This window comes from Suncus etruscus, chromosome 5, assembly GCF_024139225.1.
Source record: "Suncus etruscus isolate mSunEtr1 chromosome 5, mSunEtr1.pri.cur, whole genome shotgun sequence".
Taxonomy (NCBI): Eukaryota; Metazoa; Chordata; class Mammalia; order Eulipotyphla; family Soricidae; genus Suncus; species Suncus etruscus.
This window is the reverse complement of record NC_064852.1, coordinates 71164467-71177332: the sequence shown is the minus strand read 5'-3', so window position 1 is coordinate 71177332 and position 12866 is coordinate 71164467. Positions and strand designations below refer to the sequence as shown.

The following is a 12866-nucleotide window of genomic DNA, read 5'->3' as shown; positions in this document are numbered from 1 at the left end:
CAGATTCTGACTATTGTAAATAGTACTGCAGTGAACATAGGTATGCAGAGGACATTTTTGTGTTGTGTTTTTATGTTCCTAGGGTATATCCCTATGAGTGGTATTGCTGGATAATATAGGAGTTCAATTTCTTGTTTTTTTTTGAGGAATATCCATATTGTTTACCAGAAAGGCTAAACTACATAGCATTCCAAGCAGTGAATAAGAATTTCTTTCTCCACATCCCTGCCAGCACTGATTGTTCTTGTGTTTTTGTGATTTGAGCCAGTCTCTGTGGCATGAGATGGTACCTCATAATTGTTTTGATTTTCATCTCCCTGATGATTAGTGATGGGAATATTTTTTCATGTGCCTTTAGGTCATCTATTTCTTCTTTGAGAAAATGTTTGTTTATTCACTTTTTGATGGGGTTAGATGTTTTTTTCTTGTAAGTTCTGCCAGTACCTTGTATATCTTAGATATTAGCCCCTTATCTGATAGGTATCTGAATAGTTTTTCCCATTCTGTGGATGACCTTTGTGTCCTAGTCACTATGTCCTTTGAGGTGCAGAAACTTCTCAGTTTAATGTAGTCCCATTTATTTATATCTGCTTCTACTTGTTTGGACAGTGGTGTTTCCTCCTTGAAGATGCCTTTAGTCTCAATGTCATGTAGTGTTTTACATACATTTTCTTCTATATACTTTATGGTTCTTGGTCTGATGTCAAAGTCTTTAATTCATTTGGATTTGACCTCTGTTCATGATGTTAGATGGAGGTTCGAGTTCACTTTTTTGCATGTGGCTGACCAGTTGAGATTGGATTTTTTTATTCACTAAGATTCCTATCTGGAAGTGATCCTTTAACTGCTTTGTGTGGGAAGCAAATTTCTTTGGGATTTTCTCAATATCTTTTGCCTTAGAGTCCTTAGTTATGTTCTCTGATAAAATGGGTGCCTAAAGATGGTCTTTGGAGTACCAAAGAAGAGCACCAGCAACTATTTCATTTGAGCCTGAAGAGAAAGCAGTAGCTGGAACCAGTGTATGGAGTAGAAGGCAGAATAGGATCAAGGGAGAGCAGCTGAAAATGACACCCAGACTCTGATTTGGGCTTTGCAGGTGATCACAAAGCTTGCTGGAATGGAAGAGGAAGAGTTAGCTTTTTCAACAAAAGAAGATCAGCAGCAGCTGTTACAGAAAGTCCTGGCAGCCACAGACTTGGATGCTGAAGAAGAGGTGGTGGCAGGAGAATTTGGCTCTAAATCTAGCCAGGTGAGTGATGTGTGCAGATCCAGAATCAGTTCTAAAGGGCACATGTTTCACATTCCCAGAGTCTGTGTTTATGAACCTTTGTACTTTTGAAGAGCTTAGGAAACACAGTACGCTAGAGAAGAGCAGTTGAGCACACCGGAAACAAGGACCTTGGCATAGGGGCGCTTCAGGCCTGGGCCTGAGAATCAGCTCTTAATTTAAACTTTTCTTTACAACCTTAAGTATTTAAAAACAATCCACTTTTTATTTTGTTTTGCAACTACTTACTGAATGCTTACTGTGTGCCAGTTTGAATTGCAATCTGGGAGCACCCCAAGAATAATCTGACTTTAGCCTTCATAGAAGGGCAGGAAGGACAGAGGAAATAAGCTGTTCCAGACTGAGAGGTGGGAATTTTAATAACCAGGTGTACTTTATTAAGAAGCTTGTTTTGAGGTAGCCAAAAGACAAGTGGTTTTTTTGAACCCACCCTCCAAATTTTTAAGGATTTGTGGAGTTTTTGTGTTTGTGTGTGTGTATGTGTGTGTGTGTGTCTCTGTGTGTGTGTTTGGGCCTCACTTCTGATTCTTCCTGCACTCAAGGCTCACTCCTGGGAGAGAGCTTGGGAGACCAATGGAGTGCCAGTTATTAAAACTGGGTTGGACACATGCCAGGCAATTGGCCTTACCCTCTGTACTATCACTCCAGCCCCCAAATTTTGAAAGTTCATTTAAAGGCTTTAACTGGATTCAATCCTGTGTACCATATCGTGGTTCTCAATAGCATTTCTTAGTTTGTCCTTAGAGTAGTTCCTGGAATTGGAAAGACAAACAGATACCTTCCAAGGATGTAGGAACAGTGGGAACTTCTAGTTCACTGGGGTCAGCTAACAGATTGTCACGTCCTTCCCCAGCCACCAGCAGCATAAGATGGAATAATGACTAAAAGTGTTGTTATGGGCAGTTCATACTAGGCCCTTTCTAGGAGATAAATACAGTTTAGTTGGGTTCCATTGGAGTGAAATTGGTAACAAAGTCAAAAGATAAACAATGTCCAGAAGAGAAAAAGAAAGGAAGCAGCATTAGCAGGAAGTGTTGCCATCTCTTCGCTCAAGATATTTGTCCCAAAATGGAATCTTGTCTGAGTCTTTTGATCACTGGAACCCTTCCTGCCTTTTAGTTATTGCATCTTAGGCCAATATCTGTTCAGTCCCCCCTCACAGTATTACTCTAGACCAGAAAACCTACTTCAGTCCCTTTTCTGTACTTCCTTGGGAACTGAAGCTGGTGGAGGTCAAATTACATCTGAGGCTGAACTCGAATGATTTCTATTTATATAGAAATATATAATATATAGAAATATATAATGCAGATTATTCCGATTTTACACATAAGTTCATTAAAGTGATGAGAAGGCACAGTTACAATTTGTCTAGGTCACTCAGTGAGAAATGGATTCTCCTGAGATTTTGAAAAAATAGTTAAAATTTTTATTGAGAAATTGTTAATAAGTGAGATAGAATACCATGATAAAAGCAAAATATGAGTACAGAGAATTAATGCAGAGACTTGAGTGTCTGTCTTGCAGGAGTGTATGGTTCCATGTTGAGGTCCCGGATATCCTGCAAATGTCATGCATAATCCTGGCAGTTCTTTTGTTCTTGGTGCTACAAGCAATTTTTGTCTACAACAGTTTTATGTGAGCACCACAATAAAAGGAACAAAGATTCTGAAACCTGGTCACCTGGCCTCAGAATTTATCATTCTGAAAGCTATATGATCTTGGAGTAGATGCTATTTTCTCTGCCTCAGTTTTCTATTCTGTATGATAAGGATTATAGAACCAGGGAGACAGCCCAGAAGGCACCTTCTTGGAAGGTATACATGGACTAGGGTTTGAGCCCCAGCATCACAGGACCTCCTGAGCACCTTCTGGGTTTGGTCAGGGTAGCCTTCAAGCAGTACTGGGTCATTCTCCCATACGCCCATTGCCCCAATAAAGAATGACAGTTTTTTTTTTTTTATTATTACTATGAGGATTTGAATACTAGTCAGTAACTGTTACATGTTAAGTAGTAAAGCATATGAAACTTACATATTTTATGAACTAATTATGATTATAAAAGGAATGTTTTACCCTTGGAGACTAACAGTGGATTGGGTCCCTGCAGGTGTCTCGACGCTTTGGCACAATGAGCTCCATGTCGGGGGCTGATGACACAGTGTACATGGAATACCATTCATCACGGAACAAAGCTTCAACGAAGCACGTGCACCCACTTTTCAAGCGCTTCAGGAAATGAAACCCAAGGCCTCTCCAGTGAAGAGTAGGCTGGGCTCCACCACTGGAAAGGAATTTTTCTGTAAATTTTCTTTATATATACTCATGCTTTTTCCTCTACTGTTTACCAGTTTGGTCTAGACTCAGTATCTGTTCTCTGGGTTGAGAAAATCCATTAATAGCTTTTGTCTTCATGATCCATCTGTGGTTTAAAGATGAACGGGCTGTATTTTTGTATTTTGCAGATCACTTTTCAAACTTGTGAGTCATTCCTGGATATAAAAATTTGTAATGCTGGTGTCAGAGAGATAGAACAATGAGTAAGGCAGTTCCTTGCACGCAGCTAATCGGACGACTTCTAGTCCCTAAGCACTGCCAGGAGTGATCCCTGAGCATGAGCAGGACATAGTCTCAAAGAATGTCATTTTCTTTTTTTAAAATTTTGTAATATATAATATGTATCTGTCACTTTTCACTTGAATAAACAAAGTGGAACATTTAACCAGCCTCCACATTTCTATTTGTACTTATGCTTTGTCAAGGCCCAACTTTATAGGAGGCACAGAATTGTAAGATGAGGCCCTTTCTGTGGGAAATATAGGTGAAACACACCCCAAGATAGAAGAGACTTGGCACTGAGTGCTGAGGTGGTAGCAGGCTTTGGAATCTTGGGGCTCCAGTGGGGGACAATCGAATTAAGGAGGCATCTGAATAGTTTGCTGTGCTGCTGTCCCCTGCAGGTGGATTCTAGGCAGGCACCCACATGCATAGGCCATCTAGGTCATTTGAGGCCCAGCACGTCCAGCAGCCAGTGTGCACCTGCTCTGACAGCTGCTCTTTTCTAAGAGAATAGTCGTGTTTCTCCTCCAAAATCAGGTTTTACATTTGGGAAACTAGGTGGGAAATGAGGAAAACAGGGAAACTAGGTTCCTCTTCTTGGATCAATTTTGCACACTTGGGTGCTTTTTATTGTACCTTTTTGCTTAAAAAAAAAAAAAAAAATATATATATATATATATAGTCTCTAGACTTTTTCTGTTTCTGGTATGATAGAAAAGGTATTAAGGAAAAGTCAGGCAAACAAGATGATTCCATCAGTGAAAGACATCCATAGGCATAGGCTGCAAAGAAGAACTTGTTATTTGGAGGAGGAAGCTCATTGTAAAACTCGGCATTTTTCATACCTGCAGAGTGTTGAAAGCCACTGCTAAACAAGGCCACTAAATTTGGAATCCCTGCCCACTTTCTGTGCTCACTGCAGCATTCTGCTTCCTCTGTCTTAGCTGCCAGCACACCTTCATTGCTAAATTGAGAGGCAGTCACAGACCAATACTAGAAAAAACTGACCCTTTTGTCAGTAGTTCTTTATTGCAAGAAGTTCTTTGATGCATTTTCCCAGGATCCTTCTAATCTTTTTGTTTTGTTTTGTTTTGTTTTTGGGCCACACCCGGCGGTGCTCAGGGGTTACTCCTGGCTGTCTGCTCAGAAATAGCTCCTGGCAGACACGGGGGACCATATGGGACACCGGGATTCGAACCAGCCACCTTTGGTCCTGGATTGGCTGCTTGCAAGGCAAACGCCCCGCTGTGCTATCTCTCCGGGCCCGATCCTTCTAATCTTGTTTGATCTTTTTTGTATCACACCCTGCTAAGTCTAGCCAGCAGTTGGTGCTGACAGACAGCTAGATGCTCAGTGCTATTCCCAGAAATGTCCCAGAGCACTGAGACCTCAGTGAGGCCTGTGCAGCACTCAGCCCAGTGAACTGGGACTCAGATGTCTTGAATTTGTTACAACCATTATTACCTCCATATTCTCATATATCACTGGGATTGCTTCTATGAGGTAGGATAGTGTTGGGGTTCTAACTTGGCATTCTCAGGCTTACAAGGCAATTGTTCTACATATTCAGCCCTAGACAAATTAATTAGCCAGTCTTCAGTAAGATTCTCCTTTCCCCTGATTCTGTGAGAGTGGAAGGGTTGAGCACAAGGTAAATTTAGTGCTGTGATTCTCTCATCTACATATTTAGGGTTGTGGGCCATCCAAAGTTCAGTCTTGGGTAGGTTTTAAGGAGTTTGGGACTAATTCATTGGGGGAAGGGGGTGACACACACTTGGTAGTGCCAAGTCCTATTTCTGGCTCTATGCTCAGGAGTGACCCCTGTAGCTGTTTGTAGGGAAGTATATATGGTTTTGGGATTGAGCCAGGATCATCTGCCAGAACTCCATTTTTAATCTAGAGAAGTGAACAATAAGATGTTGCTGAGACCCAGAGAGCTGATGATGACAGGTGATCACAAAGCATCTTTTTCCCTTAGTCTCAGAGCCACAGTTTCTACATCTATAAAATGCAGATCACAATGATGCTGTCTCTATCACCCCCACAGGGTGTGATGGAGGAAGGCAGAGATTAACTTGAAGATGTCACAGGCATTTGTGGTAGATGACGAATAAATGCGAAGTGGTAAGAGAGAAAGTTCTGTGGTGAGGTGACCAGAAGGAATCCTACGGAAGTGAAACTTAATCTTTGAGAGGAACAATCAAAAAGGCAGAGAAAAGACATTACTGGGGGAGCAAGGAAGGAGGCAGAGAGTTGGAAACTGGAATGTGCACATCATGTTCTGGGGTCTTGAAGGTAGACCATGCCTTGATGGAAACCATGGAGCCCATTATAGATGATAAACTGACAAACTGTTGTCTAGGATGAAATAGGGCAGATGAGTTTTGAGGATATAAAGATTCTTGTGTTTTCAATCTCATTTTTTTTAAAGTTTAACACTATTATTTTTTAAATTTTTATTTAGATCATATTGGCTTACATATCTTTCACAGTATTTTAGGTACATATTAACATTGAATCAGGGGAATACCCATCACCAAATTTGTCCAACCCCCATCCCCGTTCCCTTCCTGCAACCATACCCCCCCATCATCCCCCCAGGCTGCTAGAGTAGGTGGTCCCCTCTTTGTCTAGCTCACTATTAGTGATCATATATCTGTTTGGTCCTGGTACCCTCTCTTGTTTCCCCCTCTATTTGAGAGGCGGAGCTAGATAATTCGAGTTATGTGGTTTTGTTTGAAGGAAAGAAAAGCAAAATAAAAAATAAAAAAAATAAAATAAGCTGAAAACGGGCGGAGTTCTAGAGGCTTTTAACCTCAGTTTGAGAAAGGATATGAAAAAGGTAATTGAAACACCATAACAATACAGAAAGAAATAACAAATTTATGTATTCACACAAAGCTCTGTTAGGAGTATTTAAAGTAACTTTACTCATCATTCAGAGCCAAGAGCAACCCCATGTCCTTCATTGATCAGAATGCTAACTAAGCTATAGTAGATCCCTGTAATGAAATATTACTCAGCAATAAAAACAAATTAACAGCGATGAAACAGGGATTAATCTTATAAAATGCCTTTAATTGTTTTTTTCTTTTAATTAATTAATTTTTAAAGGGACACACCTGACTGTGCCTCAGGGGTTACTTTTAGGTCTACCCTCAGAAATCATTCCTGGCAGGCTCAGGGAACCATATGCGATGCCGGGGATTAAACCTGGGTCCATCCCAGGTCAGCCACAAGCAAGTCAAACGCACACTGTGTGCTATTGCTCCAGCCCCTTAATTGTAATAAGCCTGGTGCAAAGTTGATTTATCCTATGATTCTATTTATATGCTATCTTGGAAAGAAAAGCTATAGAGATTTACTGGGGGTTTAGTACAAAGGAACATAAAGGAAATTTTTTCTTGACAAAAAAACTGATATATTGACTGTTGATTGTAGTTTATGAAATCTTGGTGCTTATCAAGTGATTCATAAAACTGCACATCAAAATCAGTCTATCTAAAATTAAATATTTATATATGAAGGGCCTGGGAATTGGGGAAATTATCATGTCTACAACAGTTTCTAGTCCAGTGATTTCTGTTGAGTAGGAATACAATAATTACAGATCACAACAAAACAATTGATTTAATGAGGCAAATTCATCAAATTCTGGGATTGATGAAATACATGAATATATTTCTAAACTTAACAATGATTGGTTACAGGGGATATACAGGAAGAGGCAAAGTAAGTAGATAGAAATAATGTTGATCCAGGAGTCAAGAAAATTGGAGCTGGAGCAATAACACAGCGGGTAGGGTGTTTGTTTGTTAGCTAACCTCAGACCGACCTAGGTTCAATCCTCGGCATTCCATATGGTCCCTGAGCCTGCCAGGAGTGATTTCTGAGCACAGTGCCAGGAGTAACCCCTGAATACTGCCAGTATGGTCTGGGGGCGGGGGGAAGAAAATTATAATTATTCTAGTCATTTGCTTCTGTATGACTTTGACAAATCACTCTAATAATCGTTAATAATTTAGTTAAATGTCTGACTACCTACTGAATCAGTCAAATGAAAATAATGGATGTTCTGAACTACCAAGAATTACCAAGAAGGGAGGAAGGACCTCACCCTGAGTCATCATTAATTCATCTGGTAAACACCACTCTGTGAAGGAAAATCCTCAGAATGTGCTGACTCACAGAAGTGGGAAGTCATAGAGTCAGTAATAGAGCTGGACACAGTGGAACTACTGTCTCAGAAGTGAGGATCATTCTCACTGTTAAAAAAATACATGATCAGGGGCTGGAGTGATAGCATAGTGGATAGGGCACTTGCCTTGCACGTGGTTGACGAGAGCCTGCCAGGAGTGATTGATGAACAAGTAACCCCTAAGCATCACCAGGTGTGGCCCCCAAACAAACAACAACAACAACAAAGGAATCTGATCAGATTCCCTGTGTCTGGTCATGATCAATTGGAAGGGTGTATTGATTGCTCTAGCAAAATCCTTGAAGATGCGTATCACCTTGGGACTGGGATGAAGTTGAGGGAGAGGTGGAGCCCAGCAGACAGCTTTATCTAAATCACTTGGCAGATTGGAAATGGGGAGAGGTGAGTCTGCAACTGAGGGAGAGAAGCAAACAACACTCATTTCCTACACCTAATTGTTGTTGCTGCTGTTGTTGTTTTTTAGTTTGGGTTCACACACAGAAATAGTCAGGAGTTTCTGTTTTTCCTGACTCTGAACTCGGAGAACACTCCTGGTAGTGCTTAGGGGACCATATGTGATGTTGTGGAACTAAGTTGGGTTGGTTGTATGCAAGGCAAGCACCCTACCTGCTGTACTATTGCTCTGGCCCTCATGTCATACACCTTTTGAATCATTGCAAAATCCCATTCTTTTATCACATCACTAGTATCTAAGGTGTGTGAATGCTGTGAAGCAGGGAATGCTGGCCTACTCTAACTTATTATTGCATAAAAGATGAGCGAAAGTAATATAGGAGCTGATTTGGATTCAAATGTTTACTTCTGCTCCTACTAACTCATCTTTTCAAGCGAGTGTCTTAAATTAGTTTTCCCATATAAAATGAGGATAATGTGCCAAGTCATAGAGCAGTAGTAAGAATTAAGTGGATTAAGGAGTGCAGACTAACAGGATAATGCCTGATGCTCAACACATTTCTTAAAACGCAAACCAATATTTTGTAAAGCCATTTTGTGGAAGTACAGTTTTTCATTATGGGAAGTGAAAACTGTTTTAGCAGCTAAACAACTGGCTTTCCAATGCCTTGTAAGTTGAATCCCTTGGAGAAATCCTACCTTCTTTGCTGAAGGATATACTTCTCTTTTGCCTCAGGTATCCTCTGGAGGATACATACCATCACTAGTTGCACTTGCACCATCTTCTGCTGGAAGAGGATTGGAAATCTCAGTTCTCTCTTCAGGAATAATTTTGTTTTGTTTTATTTTTGGTCTGTGTTGTTATTATTTAATTTTTGTAGTAGTTTGTTGAGAGAAAAACTAATTCTAAGAGAATGTCTAGAGAGAGAGACAGAGAGAGAGAGAGAGAGAGAGAGAGAGAGAGAGAGAGAGAGAGAATGAAATTATGTCTCCTGAGTTGGGATGTAGGTGACTCTAGATACTAGGAGTAACAAGATCACACTATTAATTTTTCTTCTTTTTGAAAACATTAATAATTCATTTGCAAAGTGAAAATACTTGGTCGCATGGAATCTGTGAATATAAGAATCTGTAGCCTTCAGTAATAGTATAGCAGGTAAAAACTCTTGCCTTGCACATGGTTCGTCTGAGTTCGATCCCCAGAACACCATATGGTCTCTTGAGCACTAATTCCTGAGTGCAGAACCAGTAATGTGGCCCTGAGAATCACTTGGCCCTCAAGCAAACAAACAAAAAGAACCTAACATGTGGAGAAAGATTTCATCCAGGCCATAGGAAGCTTGGTAAATTCTCTCTATCCCACCATGAATAGCCAGTTTGGGTTTTGGAATTCAGAGCCTTGTTTACTATAATGTTTTGTAGCCTTGTTTACTATAATGTTTTGTATGTATGACCAACCCAGTTCTAGTCCAGAAATACATGTTATTAAGTTTTTTCAACTACCAGCCCCACCTCACTTCCTAGTTGTATATTCTAGAGATTTAGCTGAGTCCTTATTGGGGTTCTGGGAGACATTAAGGCCTATTTCCAGATTTTTGTTTCACAGAGGGCTAATGATTTACACTTTCCACTTTCTGAGGGAAACTTTATGAGGTGGGGCTAAGCACAATGCACTGTTGTTTTCTGTAGGTATTGCCAACAGATGGGTTTTCTTGAGAGAAAACAATTGTACAAAATCTGGTTTCAGATCAGTTGAGACAAATTGTTCTGTTCCATCTACTTAAAATCAGACTCCCATGTCTGATTCTTCTATTCATGATGGACAAAGGAACAAGCGGCACATGGATGTAATTTTCCTATTTCAGGGGGAAAAATTAAAAAAAAATGTGTTTAGGACTTAAATATTTGGAGCCGAAGTGATAGCATAGCAGTAGGATGTTTGCCTTGCACATAGATAACCCAGGACAGACTGAGTTCAATCCCCAGCATCCCATATGGTCCCCCGAGCCTGCCAGAAGTGATTTCTTTTTTTTTTGTTTGTTTTGTTTTTGGGTCACACCTGGCAGCACTCAGGGGTTACTCTCCAGCCCCCAAAAGCGATTTCTGAGCACAGAGCCAGGAGTAACTCCTCAGTGCCTCTGGGTGTGGCCCCCAAAACAACAACAACCAAAAAATAGAAAGGAAAGAAAGAACAGGCCTGAGAGATTGCATGGAGGTAGGGTATTTGCCTCACATGCAGAAGAATGGTGGTTCAAATCCTGACATCCCACATGGTCCCCCGAGCCTGCCAGGAGCGATTTCTAAGCGTAGAGCCAGGAGTAACCTTTAACGCTGCCGCGTGTGACACAAAAACAAAAACAAACAAACAAAAAAAGGACTAACATTCTATCCATTTTTTCTTCCTATTGATCCTCTCTACAACTATGAGAATCTTTTATTCTTCATTCTCTTTTATTATAAAAGCAGCAAGCGTTAGAACAGGCCAAAATAGTAACTAGATCTAGAGTATCTATATATGGAGAGAATAAAAGAAATTCTCCTAATCAGAAATGATATCTTATTTTGGGATTCTCATATGCTTCTCACTAAAAACTAGCAACAAATCAGTAAAGAGAAAACAATCTATGTTTCTGTGGTAGAACTTTAGATATGATCGTTTGTATCTATCAGTTTTTCTCAACCGTATTTTAGCTATGGCCCCTTTGGATCTAGTTTCCTTCCTGTGAGCCCCCTCTCCTACTGTGGACTCCTAGTCTCATATGAGCCTCCATTTATCCAATTTTTATTTGTGACTCCCTTGGAATACTCTAGGTACCTATGAAGAAGGTTCATGGCTCTCCATTGAGAGCCACTGATTTTTATTGAGGTATAAAACCTCAGTCTAGGGGCCGGGAAGGTGGCGCTAGAGGTAAGGTGTCTGCCTTGCAAGCGCTAGCGTAGGATGGACCGTGGTTCGATCCTCCGACATCCCATATGGTCCCCCAAGCCAGGAGCGACTTCTGAGCGCATAGCCAGAGCATCACCGGGTGTGGCCCCCCCCCAAAAAAAAAACAAAAAAAAAATTAAAAAACCAAAAAAACCCCTCAGTCTTGACCTAATTTCATTAGCACCTGGGACAAATGACAACAACTGGTAACTTTGTTTTTTTGAGGTGGGGGGGTCTCACTCTGTTGTGTTCAGGGGTTATTTCTGGCTCTGTTTTGGGATCACTCCTGGCTGACTGGGAATCAAAACTGGATGACAGAGTACAAGGCAAATATCATACCTGATCTACTATTCTCTGACACTAAGAATTGATAACTTTATTTGTATCCCTATTTATCTCTGGCTTCAGAAGCCACCAGAGATAATGTGCTAAGTCATGAGAACAAGTGTGTTCCAGGAATACCTGTTTCTCTGTATGATTAAATCTTCCTCTCACTCCTTCTCTGCATTCTTTTGTTCTTTCTTCCTTCCTCTCATTACTAATCTAAGGAGAATGTTTGTGTTGTGCCAAACAAAAACTAAAACAACCAAATGGGCCTGGATAAGACCAGAGCAAAAGTATAGCAGGTAGGGTGCTTGCTTTACATGCAACTAACATGTGCTTTATCCCCATATGATCTCCTATCTTAGCTGGAGTGATCCCTGAGCAAAGTGTCAGGTGTAAGCTATGAGCAGAGCCAGATGTGGCCAAAACCAAACAAGTGAGCTGTTAAAAAAAATTAGCCCTGGCAGGAGCAATAACACAGTGGAGAGGGCATTTGCCTTGCATGCAGCTGACCTGGGTTTGATCCCTAGCGTATGGTCCCCTGAGCATTGCCAGGAATGACACCTAAGCACAGAGCTAGAAGTAACTCTGAGCACCACTGGGTATAGCCCCAGAACAAAACAAACTAAAACAAAAATAGCTTTAAGAGAAGACATAGATTAAAGAATACTTCTTATGAGTGTCTATAATGAACCATTTACTACTATCTCAACTGGATGAAGTGACCTTTTCATTATGGTCCTTTAATGATTATTTTTTCCTGAGGACCAGCAAGTGATACACAGAAATAAGTAAAAAGTCTCTACAAAACAAAGATATACTTTCCTTTATACTTGCTCTTCTAGCTGGATTGTTTCCCTTCTGGTTCTGGCTGTTGGAGCTGAGCTCTTTCTTCAGAATCCACTTGATAATTTCTTCAGCAGCTCTCTCTTCTATATTACCTCTTCCTACCCTATAACTCCACGTGAACACCTCTTCCCACAAACTCCATTCACAGTCTATACTAGTTTTATGACTGAGCAATATGACTTTTTTATGTACCTATTTTTTTCTTCTTATAGTTTGTAACTATTTTTGGTTTTGGGGTCACATCTTATGGATCTGGGAAAGGAGTTTTCTTCTGGCACTGCTCAGGGGCCACCAGATCTTGTGTTAGG

The 12866-nt window shown here is 40.6% G+C and overlaps 1 protein-coding gene across 1 annotated transcript in view; it reads left to right on the top strand.

The window, feature by feature from the left end:
- Positions 1-4010, top strand: part of ERCC3 (ERCC excision repair 3, TFIIH core complex helicase subunit) — a 38720-nt gene extending 34710 nt beyond the window's left edge. Inside the window, exons 14-15 of the mRNA XM_049773106.1 lie at positions 1097-1249; positions 3399-4010. Of these exons, the coding sequence (XP_049629063.1) occupies positions 1097-1249; positions 3399-3530 (285 nt within the window). The 3' untranslated portion in view covers positions 3531-4010. The remainder of the gene's footprint in view (positions 1-1096; positions 1250-3398) is intronic.
- The last annotated feature ends 8856 nt before the right edge of the window (positions 4011-12866 follow it).